General features: G+C 52.6%; 1 protein-coding gene across 1 annotated transcript; it reads left to right on the top strand.

The window, feature by feature from the left end:
• Positions 1–1,920: 1,920 nt before the first annotated feature.
• Positions 1,921–19,073, top strand: E2F2 (E2F transcription factor 2). The gene is made up of 8 exons (XM_007459180.1): positions 1,921–2,172; positions 7,563–7,668; positions 9,266–9,485; positions 10,309–10,467; positions 12,026–12,140; positions 13,404–13,596; positions 15,633–15,638; positions 18,805–19,073. Exons 1-8 carry the CDS (start codon positions 1,921–1,923, stop codon positions 19,071–19,073), a joined length of 1,320 nt encoding a protein of 439 aa, XP_007459242.1.
• Positions 19,074–24,722: the final 5,649 nt, after the last annotated feature.

Here is a 24,722-nt window from a genome sequence, read left to right on the forward strand (position 1 = left end):
GTGAAATGTGTAGACAGGAGTAAAGGGGTCTGTGTACTGGAGATAAGGCCAGAGATGTAACCACAGCTGCCATTTCTTGGGGTTCCTTATGAACCACACTCTGTGCTGAGTGCTTTACATGCATTATCTCATGAGATTTCCCCACAACCTTATGAAGTGAGTGGTAAGGGATAAGAAAACCAAGCTCAGAGAGTTTACAAAACTTCCCTGGGGTCACACAGTTAGCAAAGTGGCCAGGCCTGGATTTGAACCCAGGGCTGTCTACTTCAAGGTCTGGGCTCTTCACCACTATGCATTATTGCCACCTCATCCTCCAGGTCTGAGGATCAGGTATTAAGCTGGGGACTGACTCTGGAAGTGCTCTGAATGCCAGACTCAGCCTTGCATAAAAATCACACAGCAACAGGCAGGAATCAGCAGACCTGGAATTAAGAAGCAGCTTTTAGCAGCTCTGCCACTCACCAGCCAAGGTCACTTCTCTGAGCCTTGACGTCTCTAAACTGGAGAGATGAGGAATGTAAATGGATTATCAGCAATGAGGGAGGGAAGACCTGTGACAAAAGGATTGTTGAGGAGAAGCCTGGAGATGTTCAAATATTTACTGAGTGTTGGGCTCTGGGAATACAACTGTGAACAAATCAGAACTGTGCACTCTGGACCCCCACCCAAGCCTGCAAGGGGCACAGCTTGGGAGAGCAGGGGAGGAGCCTCTTATTGGAACAAGCAAGGGCTCAGGACCGGGCCTGTCCCAGACTGAACTCAAATCAGCGAATCTCTCTGTGTGACCCTGGGCAAGTTACCTAGCCTCTCAGACTGTCCATCTTTACCACGAAGATCATCATTCCTCTTCTGACGACTGTTGGCTCAAATTAAATAAGACGTAATCATCTCCAGAGTGCTAGGCATACTGTGGGCACTCAGCTGACCTTAGTATCCCCCTATGAAGAGGTATAAACGTTAGGCTCCGTCCCTCAGCCCCCTTGCCAAGAAAGAGAACAGTTTCCTGGCTTTCATTTTAGCCGGGGGGAAAAACGATATAAATACCTATATGTTATCGTTGGCTGAGCTATAATGCAAACTAGCAAAAGGTCTGTGGCCTGGGCAATGTAGTGCTGGGTCTGGGCTCAGGTCAAGACTCCGCGCCAAAATGTTCCCCCCACCCCCGGGGAATTCGGGCCCAGTCCTCAGCTCTGTGAGGGAACCACCCTCCCAGTCTGTTTCTCTGGCTGTCAGCGCGGGCGGGCGCCGGGCGACAGCAGCTGTTGCGTCCCCTTTAAGCATCCAGCTCGTGTTGCAATCACCGCCTCGGGGACGGGTCCTTCCGGGGGGTGGAGCCTGTGCCTGTTGCAGCGACCAACCGAAGCGCGGCATTTTCCGCGGGAGATCCGAATTTCGCGGCACGCAGTTTCGCGCTAAAAAAAAAAAAAAAAAAAAAAAAAAAAAAAAAAAAAAAAAAAAAAAAAAAAAAAAAAAAAGAAGCAGAAAAAAAAAAAGCAGAGAAAAGCTCAAGGGCTCGAGAGCGAGGCGAGAGGGAGTTGGTGCAATCGGTCCCCCTCCCCCGTCCGAGCGCATCGCGTTTCTGCTGAGCCCGTGGGCATCCCAGATACCACTCCCGAAGCGGGCCAGACCCCAGGTGCCGAAGCCTTAGGAGGCGCGGGGCCCTTGCTGGTCGCAGCAGCCCTCGCGGCGGGGCAATCCCTGGCCGTGCCGCCGCCGCCGCCGCCGCCGCCGGCGCGGGGCGATCTCCAAGCGGCGATCTCCAAGCACTGCCCGGCTCGGCGGCGGGCCAGGAGGGGAGGGTCCGGCCTTGCCCGGCCTCCGCGCCATGCCGCGGGCCGTGTGAGCCGCCGCGGGCTCCGAAGCCCGCAGGTACCGGCGGGCGCGCCAGGCCCGGCTGGGGAGGGGGGCGCTGCGCTCGCCATGCTGCGAGGGCCGCGGGCCCTGGCTCCGGCCGCGGGGCCACCCCTCAAGGGGCTGCCCGCGATGAGCCCCACGGAGCTGTGGCCGCCGGGCCTCAGCAGCCCTCAGCTCTGCCCGGCCACCACCACCTACTACACCCAGCTGTACCCGCAGACTGTGCCTCCCGCTGCGGCGCCGGGCACCTGCCTCGACGCCACCCCCCACGGACCGGAGGGCCAAGCTGTGCGATGCGTGCCTGCTGGCCGGCTGCCGGTAATGCTGGGGACCACCCCCCCCGCCGCCCCCGCACCGCTTCCCTCTCTGCTTTTACGGGGGTGGGAAAGGCGGGAGGGACGTCTGGGAGCTAGTCTGAGTGAGGCAGGTCGAGTCTGGGGAGAGAGAACGGGAGCTTTCAGCTTCCAGAACAACACATTGCCCCAATATCTAAGTAGAAGAGCCTTTCATTTTCAGACTTGGGATGAAATAACCTCATCCATTGTGGTGGAATGGAATGAGCACTGGATCAGGAGTGTGGAGACCCAACGCCCTACGCCCAGTGCACCCTGTGACCTTGGGGAAGTCTACGGAGTCAATTTGCTGTCATCCATTCATTCTTTCATTCATTGTTTGGCCCAGAAACCAGTACTAGGCACCTGCTATTGTCCAAGCACAGAACTGAGCCTGGGGATACCGTGGGGGCTTTAAAATAGGGGGAGGTCTCTCAGGTCCAGTTTGGCTGAGACTCCTAATTTTCCATCCAGCCACCTCTTTCCCAATTATCTGCCCTAGATCCTCCCCCAGGCCCAGTCTTCTGTCCCAGACAGCCAGTAGCAGGTGCAAGGTGGGGGCAGCCCTCTGAGGTTCCTGTTCAGATTGACTGTTCTTTTCTCAAAGTGGCAGGACCGTTGCCAGGGAGGGCCCAAATTGTGGTGGCACCAGGCACAGGGTGTGTTTTTTGGGAGTGGAATTCCTGGAGCCCATGAGAATCGAAACAACCATAGGGTGGGGTGGAGTTGGAAGAGCCCTGGGAGGTGGGGGTGATAGTTAGGGAGCCTGATTTCTGGTCCTGATTGCCGCTAATTCACTGTGTGTCCTTGGACAAGTCTTGGCCCTTGTCTGGGCATCAGTTTCCTTGTCTTGAAAATGTGTGCGTGCGCGGAGTAGCTGTGGGACTAACTCATCTCAAGTCTCTTCCAGGTCCTGGGTTTTGGAAGCAGGATCCAGGAAGGGGAGATGGGTTGGCTTTGTTGTGAGTGGTGAGTTAAGTTCAAGTACAGGGAGAAGACCACCCCCTCTGCCCTAGAGGCACTGATCTGACCTGTGTCAATCAGCAGGCTTGGCCTCCAGCCACCGCTGGCTGCAGGCAGAGAGCCCCACTGCCTGCTACTGGAATCCTGCTTTGCCAATTCTCAAGGCTTTAAACTTTCAGAACCCCTTCCTGTACATTATTTCCAACTAGGAGGAAGGCGGCAGGAGTGCTATTCCTATTTTACAAGTCAAGCAGCCAAGGATAACCGGGAGTTTTTAACCTATCTTTAGTTCAGCATTTTACAGTCTAAGATAGTTTTCTACCCTATGAAGTAGATGGTTTTAGTAGCTCCATGTTGCAGGGGGAAACTGAGGCTCAGAGAGAGGATGTGACCTGTCCAAGATCATATAGGGAGATATATGACCCACAAGGCAGGTTATCATTAGCCTCTTCTCTGCAGCCTTGACTTTCCCCAGTACCACCTGATTTAGGAGCTGGGTGCCCGCAGGGAGGGCGCTCAGTGGTGGGCCCAGCCTCTCCTCTGGCCAGCTGCTTTCAGGAGACCCGGCAGAGCTTCAGTAACAGCTGTGGTTTTGAACTGCTTTCCTCCCAGAGGAGCTGAGTGCATCTGTCTGTACCTCCCTCCCAGAGGGGCTCAGTGATCACAGCAAGAATGGTTCTTTTACTGAATGCCTCTCGTGTGCCAGGCACTGCTTGGCACTCTTCACATTCCTTATCTTGGTCAAGATGCCCGGGATGAGGTATCTTACAGATGAGGAACCTGAGCAGAGACGTGAAGTCACTTGTCCAAGTCCTAAGCCAAGACGTGAGAGCATCTCTTTGCATCAGACCACCCTACAGGCCTCTGGGGCCCAGAGCCCCCTTTCCTGTCAGTCCCCGGCTTCCCTGTGCCCCAAAACCCGGTGGGCAGGCTTTGGCCCCCTGCTTACTCATTTAACAGGGTGTGACCTGGAGCAGCGCCAAACCCAACCCTGGGTGTGGCCACTTGTTTTGTGCCCAGGCTGCAAAGTGCAGGGTGAGCAGGATTTGTTGGGGAACTGCTGTTTAAAGGGACCTTAGGCACTGCCCAGGGACGGCGACCAAGATCAACGGCAGAATGAACGCGGGAACCCAGGTCTCCTCACTCCCTGACTAGAGCTCTTTCCGGCACCTCTGGAGGAGGCGTGGGATGTTCCTGCCCCAGCTGGGCACATGGCCTCACTCTGTGTCATTCCTGCAGGAACCTGTGAAGAGGGTGGGATTCTGCAGAGTTCTCCTTTTCTTTTCATTTGTCTGTCTTTTCCAAATTTCCTCTGAGAACCAGGGAAGAAAATGAACATTTTAATGAACAACCGTACAAGGTGGGTCAGATGAGGAAATGTAGGCTTAGGGAGGCAAGGCAGAGAGTCCCTCCCAGGCTGCCGCGAGGCAGAGCGGGGATCTGGAAGCAAGGCTCTCAACTCCTTCCACTGGCTCCTACCCCTACCGTCTAACTTATGGCTTAGGAGAGACCTGGCTCCACTCCCTGTGTGATTTCCGGCAAGTCACTTCCCCGCCCCTGAGCCCCGGTTACCTCACCTGGCTGCCTGCAAGGGGGTGGTGTCTGGGGCCTCTGGCCCTCTCACTTCTAGGGCTGCCTGAGGAAGGGGCTCCGTTCTTCCTCGGGGTTGGCACGGTGGGCTTGAATCTTAACCAGGCCTCTAAGAAACAGCCAAAGGGTCTGCCTAAAAGGGTCAGGTTGGAGCTGAGCTGGCCTTTGCCCTCAGCACGTCCCCGATGCTTTTCAGCTCGGCCCTGAACCTCCCCCTCGCTGGTGGCCCTGGTGCATTAGTGATCGCAGCTCCCCCGCGTGAGCAAGCGCTTTGCTGCCCCCTCACTGAATCCTCCAGGAGGGAGGAGCAGAGCACCCCCCTTTTACAGGTGCATCTCAAGAGGTCAGGGACTTGCCCAGCTCACCCAGCCTGGATGGGAACCCAGGCAGCTCTGACTCCAAGGCCTGTGCTCAGCCTCTCCTTGGTCCTTGTCCTCCTGGGCTTGTCCTCTGCCACTTCCGTTCTGCAGGCTCAGGCCCATCCATGATGAGCTGACTTTTCTCTGGGCAGTGCTCAAAGGTGTCAGGGAGATGTCCTCAGCTGGGGGACGGTTTGCTGCTTGGGGACCCTGAGAGTGCAGGATAAGGGTGAAGGAGAGGAAGAAAAGAGAGGGGGCCAGTGTGTGTGTGTCTGTGTGAAGTAAAGTGATGGGGGCCGGTGGACATAACCAGGCCTTGGCTCAAATTTCAGCAAGTTCTGGGGCAACGTGTATGAGACGGAGCTGAGTAGCCTGGTACCTGGTTTTGGAATCAGACAGATCTGGGTTCAAACTCTGGCTTTGCTCTTTGTCTGTGTGGCCTTGGGCACGTGGCTTAACCTCTATGAGTCTCCATTTCTCATCCACCAAGAGAGGGTGCAGTACTGAGTTAAGACTGATGAGCACGTGATAGGCCCCACACAGGTACTCTGCTCAAGGCCCTCCCCTCCTCCCCGCTCTGCAGGTAGTGAGGTTCTTCCTGGTGTGTTCTGTGAACTCAGTAGGGGCTGGCTTCCATCAGGTGAAGGTGAGTGGGCCTGGGGAGACTCTGGGCTGCCACCTCTGCCTCAGGTAGAACTCAGCCTGACTTCCCTTCCTCTCCTTGTCCTGGGCTCACCAGGTCTCAGTTGCTTCAGCTGTAAAATGGGGATTCGTGGCGTTAGGAAGATTCAGTGAGGTGATGAACATTGGGGCTTGGTCTAGGGCAGGTGGAAGGTCTCAGTGAATGATTAGGACTTTTTCTCTAAACAAGATGGGACTAGAGCAGGTCACTTTCCCTAGAATCTAGCATCTCACAGGTTGGGAGGTTAGAAAAGGAATATTTTCCAGAAGGACTTAAAGAGGAATGAGCAGGGAGATGTGGTGTTTGGATCATGTCCAGGCCTGGGTGGAGGTGGAGGGGAGGATCCTCTTATCCAAGCTCCTCCAACCAAGAAGCAGCGCTCCTCAGATCAGTCCAGGAAGACTTCCTGAAGGAGGCATGAGAAGGGGGAAGGGAGCTGACAGCAGGAAGAGCCATCACTACCTCCCACATGTGTCAGCCCACCTGTGCTCAGCAGCGGTTAGAAGTCTCAGCCCTGCTGAGCATGACCTCACCATCAAAAGTTAAAATAGACCTCTCTGTCCCAACTAAGGTAGGGGTGTCTGGGTGACTGGGGGAAGGGAAGAAGAAGGAAATTGGCTCAGTGACCCCCAGAACAGTTTGTCTAGGAAGAGGCCGAGTTTGGATTTTAGGGAAGGGACTCTGCATTTCCTGAACACCTACTGAATGCTGAGCCCCAGGTTGAGTGCTTTACAAAAGTTATCTCCTTGAATCCTTACAACAGCCCCTGGCAGTAGGTGTTTTCCACCCCATTTTACAGAGGAGGAAACTGAGGCTCCTAGATATGGAGCATTTCCTCAAGTCACACAGCGAGCCCGTGAAGGAGCAGGGAGATTCACGCCTGGGTCTCTGACCTGTGCCCCAGTGCCCCAGCCCTGCCTCTGCCCAGCCCTAACAAGGAGAGAGGCCCCTTCCGGGCCAGCCCAGCTTCTGGGCGTAATTGAGGCCGGGTGGCAGTGGGGTGGAGAGGAGCAGATGGGTCTGTGGTTTGATTTCCCCAGCAGGTGTTTCCCAAGCTTGGCGGGAACAGGGAGGGGGAGCAGGGGGACCTCAGCTGCTTGTCCTTAAGACACAGGGGAAGGATTCATTGTCTGCCCCTCTCAGCAAAGAAAGAATGGCAAATAGAGTCTATTCAGGAGGCCCTGGGGCCCTTGAGCTGGAGCCCAAACGGGGGTTGGGGGATGTTTGCTCTGCTTCCCGATGTGGACACCTCCCTGGGGTGTGGCACTGAGCCAGGAAGTCCACTGGGCCTGGGCGGATGCCCAGCCCCACCCTGATAAGGGCCAGCTGTGAGGCTGTGATGGGCAACCAGTCTGGCTGAGCCAGCTGCTTCTGCAGTGGAGGTGCGGGGGCTCTCCCCAGCCTGATGTGCTTTAGGCCCTCCCCTCTCCTTCCTCCCTGTATCATCCTGGGGGAGGGGGGTAGAGAGGCGGGTGTCGGGTCCAGTTATTAAGGAACCCTGTATTAAAACCCAGACTGGCTTTGGTAGCCTCAAGTGCCTGGGCCTCGGAAGATGGGAGTGTTGTGTGCCCCTCAGAAATAGGACTTCCTTCCCCTGAAAGCTCATTTTTCAGGTCACTGATATTTCCTTACCAGGTACAGTGATTTTTTTCACCCAGGACTAGTGGCAAATTGAGGCAGGCGGTGGCTACTGGTGGCCTCAGTGCTTTGGCCCCAAGGTGGGGAGAAGCTAAAGGACGAATGATTCTCAAACTCTGCCTCTCTCCCCTCTCTCTCCCCAAGGCCAAAAGGAAGCTGGACCTGGAGGGGATCGGGAAGCCTGTGGTCCCTGAATTCCGGACTCCCAAGCGGAAGTGCATTAGAGTGGATGGCCTCCCCAGCCCCAAAAGTAAGCCACGCTGATGGGTTATCTAAGGGCAGGCTCAGGAGACTGGAGGTGGGGTGGGGAGGGGCAGAGGGCAGCAGCCCTGCCCAAATCACCAGGGCTAATATTTGTAGCACACTTTCTGGTTTACACAGCAGTTTCCTGTGCCTTCTCACTGGATCCTGCCAGGCAGGTAGATTATCCCCCTTTTACTGATGAGGCAACTGGAGACTCAGAGTTTCAGTGACTAACCCAAGGTCACACTGCTAGTCAGTGGAGTCAGGACCAGAGCCCAGTTTCTGCCTCTTGATATTTTCAGTCAATATTCTGGTTTGGGAGGGAGTTTAAGCAACTGCGTTAGGGAGGAATTCTAATTTGGGGGGACAGAGACCTAATAAAGAAGGTATGTTATTGGGCAGTAAGCTTGAGGGTCTGGTCAGGACTGTTCTGACCTGACTGGTCACTCCTCTTCTGTGAATCGTAGCTGTCTCACCTGCAAAGCAAGGCGCAGCTAGATCGGGAATAGCAAGAAAGTTTCCTCTCCAACTGATTAGTAGAGGCTGCCCAGAGTTCTTTATTGAAGGACCCCAAGTGCACTAATCAGTTAGTAATGTCTGCCATGAATGCAAAAATTGACAGCACTGTCTGTGTGCCAAATACTTGCTGTCTATCTATTAAGGAATTCTAAAGTCCCCTTCTAGAGGAATCTGAGACTCTAAAATTCAGTTTCCAGAACTAGTTTAGCCATTAACTTGCTATATGACTTGCAAGTCACTAGATTGCAAAAGTCTTCTTGTGGTTTAAGATGCTGCAGCTGAGATGTGGTCTTGTGACATCGACCTCATTAAGAAAGGGACCTTTTTCATGAACCTGCCACATGTGACATAATAGGACTGATTCCTCTCAGATAATCATTGCATGACACATAGAAAGAAAGAGCAAGTCTGTATGTCAGTGCTGTATGTCAATTATATCTCAATAAAACTGGAAGGGAAGAAAAAAACATGTCTATAAACATGTTCTTGTCATTCCCTCCCTACCCTAATTCCAAATTCCTGACATCACTGGCAGGATAGGGTAATGGTTAGGAAGGGAGACTCTGGAGCCAGACTGCCTGGATTTAAGTCCCAGCTTTGCCACTTTCTAGCTGAGTGAGTTGAGCAAGTTACTTAATCTGTCTGTGCCTCAGTATTCTCACCTGTAAAATGGGGATGGTTATACACCAAACTTATAGGGTGCTGTAAGGATTAAATTTGTTGTATATAGAAAGTGCTTAGAACAGTGAGCTACACACAGTAAGCATTTGTTGGTGTTAGTGGTGGCGGCAGTATGGCTGCCCTGAGCTTTGGTGGAAAGGTGCGAACCAAGAGTTAGAATATTTGGTTTCCAGCCCCGACGCTGCCCCCGATTGTGAAACCTTAAGCAAGTCACTTTGCCTCTCTAGTTATCAGATTCCCTGTTTGAACAATGGTGGTGAATGACCCCCTCCCTCCCAGTGCTCTGTAAACTGGAAAGTGGGTGCTTACATGGAGGGTGTAAACTGGAAAGTGGGTCCAGGTCAATGGAGGAAGTTCCCCAGGGGGCCCTCTTTGAGCAATGGCTGAGCGCCTTTCCTCGTCAGCCCCCAAGTCGCCTGGGGAGAAGACTCGCTATGACACGTCGCTGGGGCTGCTCACCAAGAAATTCATTTACCTCCTGAGCGAGTCTGAGGATGGGGTCCTGGACCTTAACTGGGCTGCTGAGGTGCTGGACGTGCAGAAGCGGCGCATCTACGACATAACCAATGTGCTGGAGGGCATCCAGCTCATCCGCAAGAAGGCCAAGAACAACATCCAGTGGGTGTGAGTGCCTGGGCTGGGGCCGATGGCACCAATGAGTGCGCGTGCTGTGGGTGGAGCCAGGGGCAACATCCTGAGGTTGTGAATGTAGGGGGCGGGACTGAGAGCAACATCCAATGGGCGCAAGTGCTGGCGGGGGAATGAAGGGCAACATCCAATAAGCTTACCCGCTGCGGGTGGAGCCAATGTATTTAAGAGGGGGACGGAAGAGCAGGTGTATATGCTGAAGTTGTATTAGGAGAGCATGGCAGGGTCAGAGAATGATTTATAAGACGTGTAAAGGCTAAGAGGACCCCAGATCCTCTTCAGTCAGGGGTCCCAATATTGCCCTCTTCTAACTTAGGGAAGTCCTCTGGGATCTGCGCAGTAGTAACCCAGACTCCTTCCAGCTGAGATATAAGTACTACAGACTCCGTTCCTCACTTCTATAAGGTCTTAAAGAACAGACCTGCAACCCTTGGCGTGAACTCCAAGAGAACGCAGGCAGAGAAGTCAGGAGTGAGGTCACTCCAGCTCTCTGCCATTTGGCGGAGCCTGGGGCATAGGGTGGGTAGAGTTGAAAGCCCCCCAAAAGTGGTGTCAGGCCCTGACTTGTTTCTTTTCCCTAGCCCAACCCCGAAACATCAAGTTCCAATCCCTGGCAGCTCCCTGGGAGCTAGGCAGGACCACTGATTTGTACAAGCCAGGAGGCACCATCATAGACCATGTGAATGGCCTCTTCCTGGAGTTTTGCCCACACCATCTGTGCAGCTTTGCACAGCAGCCCTGGGGTTGGGGTCCCTGGATGTAGACTGAGACTGACACTGGGGGACTGCTCTGTCCCCAGAGGCAGAGGACTGTTTGAAGACCCCACCCGGCCTGGGAAGCAGCAGCAGCTGGGGCAGGAGCTGAAGGAGCTAATGAGCATGGAGCAGGCCTTGGACCAGCTCATCCAGAGCTGCTCTCTGCACTTCAAGCACCTGACGGAGGACAAGGCCAACAAGAGATATCCTCTTTGGTTGGGAGGAAGGGGTCCGGGAGCAGGGGGCCTGTTGCATGCTCATAACTACACAGAGTTGATGCGGTACCTCGCTGCAGGGACTGATCCACCCTAGGGGTCTGGCATATCTGTTTCTTCCTTCCTCAGTGGCTTTTCCTCTTGGGTCTCTTGAAGTTACTTTCTCATTATAAAAATAAGACAAGTACATTTCTGTAAACCTGGAAAATGGAGAAAAGAAAAAAGAGCTGCCACCCGAACACAGCCATCATTCCTTAGCTATACACAGGGTGTGTGTTATTTAAATACTGAGTGTACCTGCTGTATACAATATTTTATATTCTGCTTTTCTCCACTTAGTGTCCTACCATAGGTGGTTCTTATGTTGTTACATGTCCTTCCTAACTATTTGGTTGGTCCACATGAAATTGCTGATACGGGACCTTTTTTTTTCTTTTTACCTATAAAAACAGCAGTTTCGTATGGTTTAACATCATATATATTTTTGTTTGTTTGTTTGTTTTTGCCACACCGCACGGCTTGCAGGATCTTACTTCTCCGACCAGGGATCGAACCCGTGCCTCCTGCAGTGGAAGTGCAGAGTCCTAACCACTGGACCGCCAGGGAATATTTAAATGGTTTGAGAATGTCCTACTCAGACCACTATGGTTTGTTGATAAGGCCTAGAATGGGCATTTAGATCAATTCTAGATTTCTGTTTTATAAAGCGACATTGTGATGAATATCTTTATTTATTTTTATTTTTTTATTTTTTGGCTGCGCTGGGTCTTTGTTGCGGTGCCCTGGCTTCTCATTGCAGTGGCTTCTCTTGTTGCGGAGCACGGGCTCTAAGCACACGGGCTTCAGTAGTTGGAGCACATGGGCTCAGTAGTTGTGGCACATGGGCCCTAGAGTGCGCGGGCTCAGTAGTTGCGGCACTCGGGCTCTAGGGTGTGCGGGCTCCAGTAGTTGTGGCACACAGGCTTAGTTGCTCTGCAGCATGTGGGATCTTCCCAGACCAGGGCTCGAACCTGTGGCCTCTGCATTGGCAGCAAGATTCTTAACCACTTTGCCAACAGGGAAGTCCCAAATGCCTTTATAGATAGAAACTTTTCCCAAGTTTTTTACTTATTTCCCTAGGTTAGATTCCTAGGATTGAAACAATGAGGTCAAAGAGCATAGACTTTGCAATGGCTTTACATATACTTTTTCCAAATGGTTGGACCATCTAATTGGTATTTGGATCTGACCTTGTATTTCTGGAAGGATAGTAGGCATTGTAAGAAATATAAAGAAATAAGACATGTCTTCCTGCCTTCTCAGAGCTAAAAATCTAGCTTGGTAGATGAAGCCTTTATGTAAAAAGCTGATATAAGGCAGCATTTTTTTTAATGATTCATACCCCCATTTCTAAAGGGGTCCAAGGTAGCTTATGAGATTAAAAGAACAAGTTACAGTTTGAGGTGTTCAGAGTCTTTGAGAGGTGGGTTAGATCCCTTCCAGGTAGGCTGGGAGTTTTAATTTTGACCAGACAGTCAGTCACTTCTCTTGACTCTCCTGCCCCTACACTGGCCTACGTGACTTACCAGGACATCCGTGCTGTGGGCAGCTTTAAGGAGCAGACGGTGATCGCTGTCAAAGCCCCTCCGCAGACGAGACTGGAAGTGCCTGACAGGAGCGAGGTGAGAGGGGAAGCATTTAGTGGAGAGCAGGGTTAGGAACATTCCAGACAGCGCTGCAGGTTCCGTTCCTGGCACTGCCTAGTCCCAGGCTTCCCTGGTCCATGCTGGTGGCCATGGCAAGACTGATGGTCTCCGAGCTGGGGCAGAAGTGGCGGAAGCTGGAAAGGGCATCAGGCATTAGGTACCAGCTGGAGAAAATCTCTGTTCCTGGTTCCTCTCCGCATCCCACCAGCCCCTGCGTTCCCATGCGCATGCACACGTGCACTCGCGCACAGCAACGTCAGTACTCACAGTAATCCTTCCATGTTAACCTAGTTTAAAGACCAAAATTCTTACACTCCCTATGAGGCTGTCTGTGCTCTGACCTCACCCACCTCCTCTCGCATGCTGACCCCCTTCTCTCTCTACTTCAGCCACACTGAACTGCCTGCCGTTTCCCCACCACACTAAGCTCGACCTCAGTACAAGACCTTCTCACACGCTATTCCCTCCAGCTGAAGTGCTCTTCCCTCTCTCTGCCTGGTTTACGGCTATTCATCCTACAGGTCGCAACTTGAACATCACCTCCTCAAGAAGCCTTCCCTGATTACCTCCAGACTTCATAACCACGTGTTCTTTTCCACCACACTTAACCTCCATTTGCCGGGATATATTGGTGATTACATAATTATGTGCTGCTTCATCTGTTACAGTGTAACCTCCACAAAGCCGTGTTCCACCCATGTGGTACCCCCAGCCCAGAGTCTGATAAGGGCTCCAGAAATAATCTGTTTAGTGGAAAAACATTAAGCTATATAAGGCCCATAGGGGCAGGCAAAGTGAGAGGGACCCGGGGGGAACCAAGTGACAGGTCCAGGGGGAGATTTGGGGATTGCAGGCAAGGCTGGATGCAGAGGCTCAAACCGTGTCATAAAGTTGGCCTCACATTCTCCATCTCACTCTGCCATTTTCTGTGCCAACTCCGTTCCCAGGTGGGCTCTCCCCTTACCGTGGCAAAGATAGCTTTTATGATACCAGCTCAGGCCTGAGAGTGGGGGAGGAGTGATTTCCCAAAGGAAAATCAAGGCACTCTCCCTAAAAGAAGGGGGTCTTGGGGCCAGACAGATGTCTACCACAGACTGCATGGGGCAGGCCCAGCACCCAGCTCAGGAGCCGAGCGTGCTCATATGGGCAGTGGGAGCCTCATGTGTCCATCCATACCCACTGAGCCATGAGTAAGTCCAGCTGCCCAGAGCCATGACCTGGCTTCTCTTCCTTCTCCAGGAGAACCTGCAGATATATCTGAAGAGCACGCAGGGGCCCATCGAAGTCTACCTGTGCCCGGAAGAGGTGCAGGAGCCCAACAGTCCTGCCAAGGAGCCCCTCCCCTCCACCTCCACCCTCAGTCCCAGACCTGACCCCACCCAGCCCAGCAGCAGCATCAACCCTGGAATCACGGAATCCACGGCATCCTCAGGTGAGACCCTCTGTCCAGAGGGACAAGGGATGCCGAGAGGGACCAGCCTTAGAGTCTCCCTCTTCCGTGTCAGCATTTGTTGGGTACCTACCTTCTACCCAGCAGCAGGGGATACAGTCCTTCTCCCACACACGTGTGCATTGCCCCTTACACTTTATAAAGCACATGCACGTTCCTTGTCTCAGTGGGGAGACTGCTGCTGCTCTGGGCAGAGGGGCGCCTGGGTTTGAATCCCACCTCTTCCACTTACCAGCTATATGACCTTGGACAAATTACTTTACCTTTCTTTGCCTTAATTTCCGCATCTGTAATTTGGGCATAGTAATTAATAGTATCTACTTCATAGTTTGTGAACATTAAATGAGTTAATATAGGTAAAGCATTTAGAAGGGTGCCTGGCAATAACTGTTAGCTCTTATCATCATTATTACGGCCACTGCCACTAGTACTGCTACTTTTGTAACAGCTCCTAACGCTCAATAGCCCATAGTAAATGGAAATTATAGATTTTCTGAGGAAGGCTCAGCACTTTCTTAGGAGATAATAACTAAGGTGTTTTAACCACGACTGTGTACCAGGTACATCCATTATCACATTACTCCTCACAGCGGTTCTTGAGGTAGGTTTTATTGTTCCCAGTTTAGAGATAGATAAACTGAAACAGGGGTGATGTGACCTGCCCAAGGCCTCCTAACTGGGAGGCAGCAGAGCTGTGTCTTGAACCTTGGTCTCCACACTCTAGCCCAGGGCTCTCTCCACGAGGCGCAGAACAGATCAAGGAAGGACGGTGGCTGGGAGGTGGGTGGTAGAGCTAAAAGCTGTCTATGCCGGGCAGAAAGTAGCATGAGGCCGTTGCCAAGGAGTAAAGAGGTGGGAGAGTCCCCGAGGTCTCCCCAGGGAGACTGGGAGTTGGGCAGGAGTAGACATGGAAGCCTATGAAGGCCCCTCCCCCAGAGTGGTTTTTGCCCTTTACTGAGATCAGGTTAGATCGGCAGGATCCTTCGAGGCCATGTAGGCCAGTGTTCCGCTTTTGTTTTCTTAGCAGCAGAATCCCCCTAAATAGAACCCTAGTGTTCAAACAAATGCAGAGCTAGAACTGGTCTGGTGGAAGAGGCTTTGTGTGTGTGTGGTGGTGGAGGCAGGTGTCCACAGAACCCAGATTGGATTCCATTTCTTTAACTCAAGGGTTAATAAAACTATTGCCTGCAGGCCAAATCTGGCCTGTTTTTATACGACCCATGACCTGAGAATGGTTTTCACATTTTTAAAGAGTTGGGGGTTCGGCGTAGAGCAAGTGACTGTGTGACAGAGACCATACGTGTCCTGCAAAGCGTAAAATACTATCTAGCCCTTTACAGAAGTTTGTTGACCCCTGATTTAACTCAACACTTCATTTTATACATGAATAAACTGAGGCCCAGAGAGGGCAAGTGACTTTCCTAAGGTCACACAGCAAGTTAGTGGCAGAGCTCAGACAAGAGCCCAGACTCCCAGTTCTTCTCTAGCGATCTCGCCTGTGTTCCAGCCCGGTCCCAGGACCAGGGCTCTCCCTGAACCGACCATCTGTCCCTCTGGGAACCTCCCAGTGCCTATCTACCAGTCCAGACCTGTGCCCCACCCTGTTCTCCCTCCTCCTCCCTCGCTCTGCTTTCTCGCTCCACTGTCAACATGTGCATGGCTCTCCAGAGTTAGGATCTTCAGTTGTCGTCTGAGACCTTGGGCAGAGGTGGAGGACCCTACCGCATAAGCAAGGGCAAGGATTTTACCTCAGTTGTACAAGTCAAGAGGCTGAGGCCCGAAAAGCCTAGATAGAGGCTTACGAAACAGTAGGCAGAGGGGCCAGCCCAGAAGTCAGCTCTGTGCCAGGGCCCATGCCCTTGCTGCCTCTCTTCACCCTTGCCACGTGGTCTCTTAGTGATGTCCCTGCTGAAAGGAGCAGGAGGAAGTTTTCCAGAAGGTGTACACACACATACATGCACTCGCACGTGCTCCATGTTCTGGCCTAAGCAGGGTCATTCTGAGATACAAGCACCAAGGGCCTGGTCCAAAGAGGAGGCCACTACAGTCTTAGGACCCAGGCTCCCATCCTAGTTCTGGCGCCAGCAGGGGAATCATTCTTGTTTGGGGACCTCGTTTCCCTTATCTGTAATGGGACGAATCTGAACCTGAGTCATTGAACATCTCTCCGGGCTGTGACCTTCTGACTTAAAACTACATGTGAAAAAAAAAAAAAAAAAAAAAAAAAAAATGTTTAAATTAAAAACTACATGTGGGGACTTCCCCAGTGGTCCCATGGTTAAGACTGTGTGCTTCCACCACAGGGGGCACGGGTTCCACCCCTGGTCGGGGAACTAAGATCCCACATGTCACGCAGCATGAAAAAAAAAAAAAAAAAAAAAACTACATGTGGCTGAGGGCACAGGAGCTGAAGCTGGGACACTCGGGTGTGAGTCTGCATCTCACCTCCTTTGATGGGGTGACTGTGGGGGAGTCACTTTAACTCCTCCAAGACTCTGTTCCCACGTCTCCAAAAAGGGGGACACTAAATAAAACTCCCTCGTGATTATTGGGTGCGTTTCAGGTGATGATACAGCGTGAATGTGACTTTTTAAAAGCTTTTGTGAACTGGACACCTATTATGTGTGGGTTTGGAGATATTTAAGTGAATATGAGCCATTCAGGGTACAATGGAGGCACAGATGTTACAAAGAGCAGTTCTCTTCTGGATGTGATAAACAGTGAGACAGAGAAAGAGGGAGAGAGAGAGGATGGATGGATGGAGGGAGGGATGGATGGATGGATGGGAGGGGTCGGACCTGAGGTAAAGGCTCTCACATGTGATAGCTCAGTTACTGCTTCCACAACTCAGGGTGGTGGGTCCTTATTTTTCCTGCTGGGAAAACTGAGGTGCCGGGTCCTGTGAGGAGCTGGTGAGGGGCTGGGGGCTGAGCCCCCAGCCTCTTCCTCACTCCCAAGCCAGGCCTCGTACTCTAACACACTCAGGCCTCTGCGATGTGCTAAACAAACATTTGATTTTTTTTTCATTCAAATACTACATTTAATTGGCTTCTTTGAGCTTCAGTTTCCTCATCTGTAAATAGATATAACAACAGTGCCTCGGGGCTTCTGGAGTGTCCAAGGAGGTGAAACAGGCCTCTGCTTGAGATCAGAGCTGACGGAGTAAGCCCTTGGGAAATGGGAGCTATTTTTGTTTTTAAGAAGGACAGCCTGCAGACCAGCTGTTCTTTATCTGCACTTACCATTTAAGCCTCTCAACAACCGGAGGCAGGTATAATCATCATCCGCATTTTAGGGGTGAGGAAACAGAGACCTATGAACGTTGTCACTTGCCCACAGTTACACAGTTAGCTCGAGGTTGATCAGGCGGTCTGGCACACTGACATGGTTGTATTTTCAAAACAGTGTTTGGCTGGTAAGGAACGACCCAGATGGTGAGATTCTGGGCATCAGGGTGTATTTGGCAGGGGATTTCCTGCTCCACATGCCTGCGTAGGGAATCAGGTCCTTACCTCTAAATGGAAATGAGCTGGTGTGCTGAAGAGTAGGTGATGGCCGGTGTGTCCGGAGAGGTGAGCATGAGCTATGGGAGGGAGGCGGGAGAGGGACCAGGAAGGAAGGCCGGGACCAAGTCACACCGGGCCTGCTCAGTCCTGGTGGGAACTTGGATTTTATTCTAAGCCACTTTTTTTTTTTTGGCCGCGCCACTTGGCATTTGGGATCTAAGTTCCCCAACCAGGGATCGAACCCGCACCCCCTGCGTTAGCACAGGGTCTTAACCACTGGACCGCCAGGGAAGTCCCTCTAAGCCATTTTTAAGTCACAGCACAGACTGCAAGGGCCAAGAGTCGAAGCAAGGTGACTGATGAGAAGGTTTCTTCAGGGGCCTGGGTGAGAGGAAGGGGTGAGCCGCAGATCACAGCAGAGGGACTGAAGAGATGGGCAGCTTAGAGGGTTGATTTGGTTGTGGAGGTGACCAAACTTGCTGCTGGGTCAGATGCGGGGAAATGGCAGGATTACAGGTGATTCTTGGGCCTTCTGGCCTAAGCAACTGAGTGGGTGGGGGTTCATTAAATACAATGGGGGAAGACTCAGGTTTGGGGAAAGCCCAGGAGTTTGGTTTTGACGTGCTGAGTTCTGACCTAGGGTAGCCATCAAGTAGAGATGTAGCAGGAGCCCAGAGCCAGGGGGTGGGGTCTGTGCCAGAGGCATCCACTTGGGAGCAGTAGATCTGGAGACGGATTTCAAGCCATGGGGCCCGCTGAGGTCACCTGGCGAGGAGTGCAGCCAGAGGAGAGAAGAATCAGAGGATGGAGCCCCTGGGCTTCAGGGTTTAGAAGTTGAGAAGACGAGGAGGATCCAGGAAAGGAGACCAGGAAGAAGCAGCCAAAGAGGTAGGAAGAGAACCAGGAGAATCTAGTACCTCGGAAGCCACGTGAAGATGTTTCAAGAAGAAGGGTGTGAACGACTGCATCAGACTCTGCTGGAACGTCGCGTGGGATGAGGCCAGAGAACTGACCCCTGGATTTAGCAACATGGAGGGCACTGGTTCAGACAGACCCCAGGCTGGAGTGGGTTGAAGCGTGAATAGTGGTGGGGCAGTAGGGAGTGAGCACGGGTAACTCTTAAGAAACTTCACTGTGAAAGGGAGCAGTACCATGGGCTGGTAATTGGAGAGAGTCATGAGGTCAGGGGAGGATGCTCTTTAAAGATCAGAGTTATCAGGGACTTCCCTGGCGGTCCAGTGGTTAAGACTCCACGCTTCCAATGCAAGGGCCGTGGGTTCGATCCCTGGTCGGGGAACTAAGATTCCACATGCTGCATGGTGAGGCCAAAAAAACATAATGAAGATAAGACTTATTAGAGGATGTCTGTGTGTTGACAGGAATGATCTAGGAGAGTGAGAGGAATTGATGATGCAGGAAAAAAACATAGTGACTTCAGGGGCCAGGACCTTGATGGTGAAAGTGGGTAGGGTCACTGCAGAAGCTGGGGGTGGGTGAGGGGAGGGGAGAGAATGTGGGTGAAGGAGGGGGGCTGCTGGAGCTGGGGCGGGAAAGGGCAGGGTGTCCTGTGCTGTCAGGCGTGAACCAGGGTAGGAGAGACCAGAGACTGTTTTTGTTCTCGGAGGTCTGACCAGAGGCTTTCGGGCACCAGCATCAGACATAACCCTTGTCGATTTGTCTCCAGCACCAGCGCTGACGTCCCAGCAGGTCCTGCCACCACTCCCGCCGTCCCTTGTCCCGCTGGAGGCCACCGACAGCATGCTGGAGCTGCCACACCCACTCCTGCAGCAGACGGAGGACCAGTTCCTGTCCCCAACACTGCCGGGCAGCTCCCCTCTGATCAGCTTCTCCCCGCCCTTGGACCAGGATGACTACCTGTGGGGCCTGGACGGCGGGGAGGGCATCAGTGACCTCTTCGACACCTATGACCTCGGCGACCTGCTGATTAACTGAATGGCCCCTGCCTGCCCCCCGGCAACCCCTCCAGTCTCTACCTCCTCACAGGCAGACTGACAGGCCCTCTGCCTGCACGGGATATGACACGAGGTGCTGCCCTCAGGGTATGGGGGGTCCCCCCTTTTCCTTTCCTACCTACCACCTGCCAGCCAGCGCTGTCGGGGGAATGTGGATACGGGGAAGGAGGCTGTCAGGGGTTGGGTTTCTTTCTTCATGGAAACTGGACCTGGGAAGACCCAGCCAGTCTGCTGACCTCCGACCTCTCATGTGAAGGGCCACAGGGGAGGTGACCAGGTCCAAGGAGAGTTCCTGCAATTGCCTTTAGAGGGGCAATTAGGACCCTCAGTTTATCAAGAAGCACTTAATGCCTTTGTATTTATTTCAGGTTGAGTTTTGTTTGTTTGCCTTCCCTGAGTTTTAGCAGGGAGGTTGTTCTAGTTCCTAGGAAGACATCTCCTCAGACAGGTCCAAGGGCAGGCCGGGGCTTGCAGGGGCCCAGGCCAACTCCCTGACTTCCCCCAGCAGTGGGGGACTGGGCCTCAGGGGCCATCCAGTCTGCTGGAATGCCAGTTGCACTTCAGCCTCCTAATTCTCTCGAGCGGAGGCTGCAGGATTCCTGGTCTCCTCTGTCCCAGAGCTGGTTCCAGGGAGTCAGCCCAGAAGAGCTCCCGGGGAAACGGGCACGAACATGGAAGCAGCTGTCCGCTGCTGTGGGCACCTTTCCTCCGTTGTTGCCTCTTGCTGGGACAGGGGCTGTTTTACACTGAGGACCTGGGGGGTAGAGACAGGCCCACTAAGGACAAGGGTGAGCATAAAATAAGAAACTGCCAGAAAGCACCTCTGCTGGTAGCTGCTGGTATCGTCCTCCCCTGCCCTGGAAGGATTTTTTCTTGCCGCATCTGTTGAAGGTGGTGATTCTTTAAGGACCTCCCCTTCCCCCCAGCTCTCACACAGACCCCCAGGGACAGAAGTGACCACGGCTTGATGGCATGTTGGCTCCTTTTGTCACAGGATGCTGAAGGGGTGACAGGGAAGTCTTCATGGCAGACCAGACGTTGGCAGCTAATGGGGAGATGGGCTCATGTTACCTCTTCAGGCTTGGGGTCCTAAGAAGGTCTTTTGGCCTCATCCCATCCCCCAGAGGCTTGACCATCCCACGTTGTCCCCGTAGCCCAGCTGGGTATGGGGCAGTCAGCTCTCCTTCCCCGCCCAACTTGGGGTGGGTGGGGGGCGCTGGGCTGAACCAAGGCTGTGCCTTCCTGAGAAAGACAGCCAGGGGTGGTGGTCTGAGAGACCCACCACCTACCCTCAGGGAGCTAGGTTTCCTCAGGGGCTCAGCTGGGCAGCACTTTTATTTTTTTAAGTTTGTAGCATTAAGTTGGTTTCAAATACGAAGCTGGCGCCATGGAATTTGCTCCTGAGCTGACCTACTGGCTTCTGAAGCTTGGAAGGTGGGCTTCTTTGGGGGTGGGGTCCAATGTGAGCTAATGCCCAGCCGGGGACAGTCAGGCCTTGTCATTTGCTCAACTTCCTGGGTCCCCAAGTTAGTGCCTTCTCAGGAATGGTCACAGATACCCTGCTCTATAAACAGGACTAGTTTTTCTATGCTTTACAGAGGTGGCTTTGGTCTCTACTCTCTAAACACTCACAGGGGTCTCATCAGAAGGCAGTTTTGAAGCCCAGCACGCCTAGGGCCAAGGGACCACCTTGGCCCTTGGGTGGGGGGAAGGGGTGCTGCCTGGGATCTGGTTTGGAGCGGGTGGGGCTGGAGATGGCATGGCTGTTGTGAGGTCTCTGCTGGGCTTCCATCCAGCCATGCGCCATATCTGAGGACAGAGCTGTCTGACTTCCATGCCTTGGGCTCTGTCTAGAGCTTTCTCCTAGAGTTAAATCATAGAAAAGGGAAATGAATTTAATGGTGAAGTCCAGCCAGAATTGAAGCTAATTCCCCAAAGCCCAGCCAAAGGGCTGGACAGAGAGGCTGTCCCTTGGGCCCATGGCCTATATCCAGAGCAGCTGGCGCCCCCGCCATCCTGTCCCCTCCACACCTGTCCGGGCCCAGTGGAGGGATCACCAGGCCAAGCCTCAGGCTTGGTGTAGGAAACAAGCTTGTTCCTCTTTCTTCCTGGTGATGCCTGAAACCTCCCAAGTTCCGTCAAGTACTTTAAGAAGCATTTTGAGTGGAATTCCCTTCACGGCCCAGGTAAACTTTAAAACCAGGGTAGAAGAAAAGCCAGTTTCTTTCTGAGGTAAACTATTCCTGCCAGGAAATTTCCCAGCCGCTCTGGCAGCCCCCACTCCACCCCCGTCACTCGTGTCCCCAGGGGCATCAAAGGCTCAGGGACTCCCCGGAACCCAGTAGCATTAAATTGTGCAGTAGACGGGCTTCCCTGGTGGCGCAGTGGTTGAGAGTCCACCTGCCAATGCAGGGGACACGGGTTCGTGCCCTGGTCCGGGAGGATCCCACATGCCGCGGAGCGGCTGGGCCCGTGAGCCATGGCCGCTGAGCCTGCGCATCTGGAGCCTGTGCTCCACAACGGGAGAGGCCGCAACAGTGAGAGGCCCGCGTACCGCAAAAAAATAAAAAAAATTTTAAAATTGTGCAGTAGAGTTGGAGATTCAAAGAGATTTCTTAAAACCAGAGTAGCATCTCTCCTCCACAGCCACACTGTGGTCTGAGCAGTGCGGCTACAGGGAAGACGATGGGGAGGGCGGAGGGTGTTAAAACCGGCTGGAGCGTGGTTTTGACTTTATTTCCTCTTTCCAGGTGTTCAGCCTCAGTTCTGCGCCGTGTTTAGTTTTTAGTGAAAGAGTTTGGGTGCTCATGCGTCCAAGCATTGTGTGGCTTAAAGCATGTGAAGTGAAAGACTTTTGGGGTTGTTTGCAAGCAGCTTTCTGGTTCTCATCACTGTGTCCTGAGGTCCCCACCTCATCCCTAGCCTACCATGGGGACCCTCAGTGAGCAGAAGCCCAGCCAGCCTGCTGGCTCCTGGGTAAGTGCTGAAGCCTTGTGTGTGGCACATGTGTCTAGAGGGACCCTGGTCTCTGTGCTGGGATTCCATTCGGGTCACTCACCTCTGGCCGGGTTTCTGGTTTTGCCCTGTGTCCTGCCTTGACGAGCACCGTGTAAACCTCCACGTGTTGTGATGATTGGGCATTAAATGACAAACCTGGGCCCCTTGTCTCTGTTGTGCTTTCTGAAGGTCATTACCAAGTGTGGCTCTGGTCCTCCCAGGTCGGGGGTGGAGACTGTTCTGACCAACTGGCTGATCTATGCCCAGAAACAGCCTCCCTTCCCCACGTTGGCTTAGTACCATGCCTGAAATCTCACCAATAAGACCCTGAAGTTTGCAGCACCCAGATCTAAACTGGGAGCCCCTGCCCTGCGTCTGCCTCCATCACCTCTCACCTGAGCAATTTCAGTAGCTTCCTTAATATTCTCACTGTTACCCATTCTTCTCCACCCCATCCTCTGTATCAGTGGTTCTCAAAGTGTGGCCCTCAAACTGGCATATTCCCTGGGAACTTGTGAGAAATGCATATTCTCAGGCCCCACACCAGACCTTCTGAATAAGAAACTCAGGGGGTGGGACCCAGAATCTGTGTCTTAATGAGCCCTCCAGGTGATTCTAGTGCAGGTGAAGTTTGAGAACCATGACCCCACTAATCCGGAGAGATCCTTCTAAAACACAGCTCTCATCATGTCACTCCCCTTCTTAATGGATGGCTTCTCTCTGCCCTCCGGATGAAGTGCCCTTTCACTTGGTGTGAACGTCCATTTCTAACCTTGTAACTGGCTTACCCTACCTTTCCAGCCTCACTGGCCACTCCTTCCCACCACCCATAGCCACACTGGACTTCTTTGTCAGTTTCTGAAAACAACATGTTTTCCCCCTTCTCTGCAATTCACCTGGGCAGGCTCCTGCTTACTCTTTTTTTTATATATAAATTTATTTATTTATTTATTTATTTGGCTGAGTTGGGTCTTTGTTGCTGCGCACGGGCTTTCTCTAGTTGCGGCGGCGAGCAGGGGCTGCTCTTTGTTGCGGTGCACGGGCTTCTCATTGCAGTGGCTTCTCTTGTTGCAGAACACGGGCTCTAGGCAGGCGGGTTTCAGTAGTTGTGGCTCGCGGGCTCTAGAGCACAGGCTCAGTAGTTGTGGCGCATAGGCTTAGTTGCTCCGCGGCATGTGGGATCTTCCTGGACCAGGGCTCAAACCCATCTCCCCTGCACTGGCAGGTGGATTCTTAACCACTGCACCACCAGGGAAGCCCTCCTGCTTATTCTTCAAGGCCCAGTTCAGTTTTTTTGTAGAGTTTTTCCTTGACACTAATATGTAGCCGTTAATACTTTGTACACGGATATGACCATTTATGGGTTATTGAATACCTACTGTGTGCTAGGAACTGGGGAACTAGAGATAAATAAGAATAGTCCCCATCCTCAGGATGCTCACAAGACACAGACACGTAAAAATATAATTACAGGTCTTCCGTGGCAGTCCAGTGGTTAAGACTCCATGCTTCTACTGCAGGGGGCTCGGGTTCAGTCCCTGGTTGGGGAACTAAAGATCCTTCATGCCATGCAGCATGGCCAAAAACAATTACAAATGATGTGTCAGTTGCAATAATATACATTGTAAGAGTTGGGAGGGGGCTTCCCTGGTGGCGCAGTGGTTGAGAGTCCGCCTGCCGATGCAGGGGACACGGGTTCGTGCCCCGGTCCGGGAGGATCCCACATGCCGCGGAGCGGCTGGGCCTGTGAGCCATGGCCGCTGAGCCTGCACGTCCGGAGCCTGTGCTCCACAATGGGAGAGGCCACAACAGTGAGAGGCCCGCGTACAGCAGAAAAAAAAAAAAAAAAAAAAAGAGTTGGGAGGGGCAGTCATTAGGGAAGGCTTCCTGGAGGAGGTGATGCCCAAATTATGTCTTAACAGATAAATAAGACTAGCCTGGAGTAACGGTAAATGAGGGATGGGAGACTTCCTTCCAAGCAGAGCGATCAATACCTTCTGTCCTGCCATCCAGCAGACAAGGGTGGCATCACAGAGCACTGCCTGCTGCCCCAACTCTGCCAATTTGGAGCTCTTGCCCTGGGGAAGACTGCTGAGCCAAAGTGGTTGACACAGACCTTAAGGGCAGTGGGATTGGGAGACTAGGTTTGGGGGTCCTGTTAGACCACAGGGGACTGATTAATGAGGAGGGTCTTGAACTTGACACCAAGATGTCAGTTTACATGGAGGGCATGAAGACAATCTCATCCATGTAAGCAAAGCAAGGGCTGAGGTTTGAGACATTAGCATAGACAAAGGAACAAAAAAGACACCATTTTTTAAGGCTTCACATGTGTCTGGACACAACAGTGTGCTCAGTCCTTCACATATGATAATTTCATTTAATGTTCACTTTATGAAGTCAGTGTTACTATTATCACCACTTTATAGATGAGGAAACACTCAGTTTGAATAAGTTCCCAGCTAACCGTTGTACTTTGCTAGTAGGGATGTAAGATGGTACAAGCTATTTTTGAAATTTGGCAGTTTCTCAAAAATATAAGACTACCATAGGACCCAGTAATTCCACTCCTAGGTGTCTGCTAAAGAGAAATGAAAACGTGTCCATGCAAAGACAAGACTTGCACATGAAT

Source organism: Lipotes vexillifer, unplaced genomic scaffold (genome assembly GCF_000442215.2).
Source record: "Lipotes vexillifer unplaced genomic scaffold, Lipotes_vexillifer_v1.1 scaffold496, whole genome shotgun sequence".
NCBI classification, from domain to species: Eukaryota; Metazoa; Chordata; class Mammalia; order Artiodactyla; family Lipotidae; genus Lipotes; species Lipotes vexillifer.

What these genes read in the sequence shown, in the direction of transcription:
- E2F2 (XM_007459180.1), top strand. Translation starts at nt 1,921, where the DNA reads ATGCTGCGAGGGCCGCGGGCCCTGGCTCCGGCCGCGGGGCCACCCCTC. An exon ending in TGGCCTCCCCAGCCCCAAAA is followed by an intron (nt 7,669 to 9,265) that starts GTAAGCCACGCT and finishes TTTCCTCGTCAG; the next exon opens with CCCCCAAGTCGCCTGGGGAG. An exon ending in AAGAACAACATCCAGTGGGT is followed by an intron (nt 9,486 to 10,308) that starts GTGAGTGCCTGG and finishes CTCTGTCCCCAG; the next exon opens with AGGCAGAGGACTGTTTGAAG.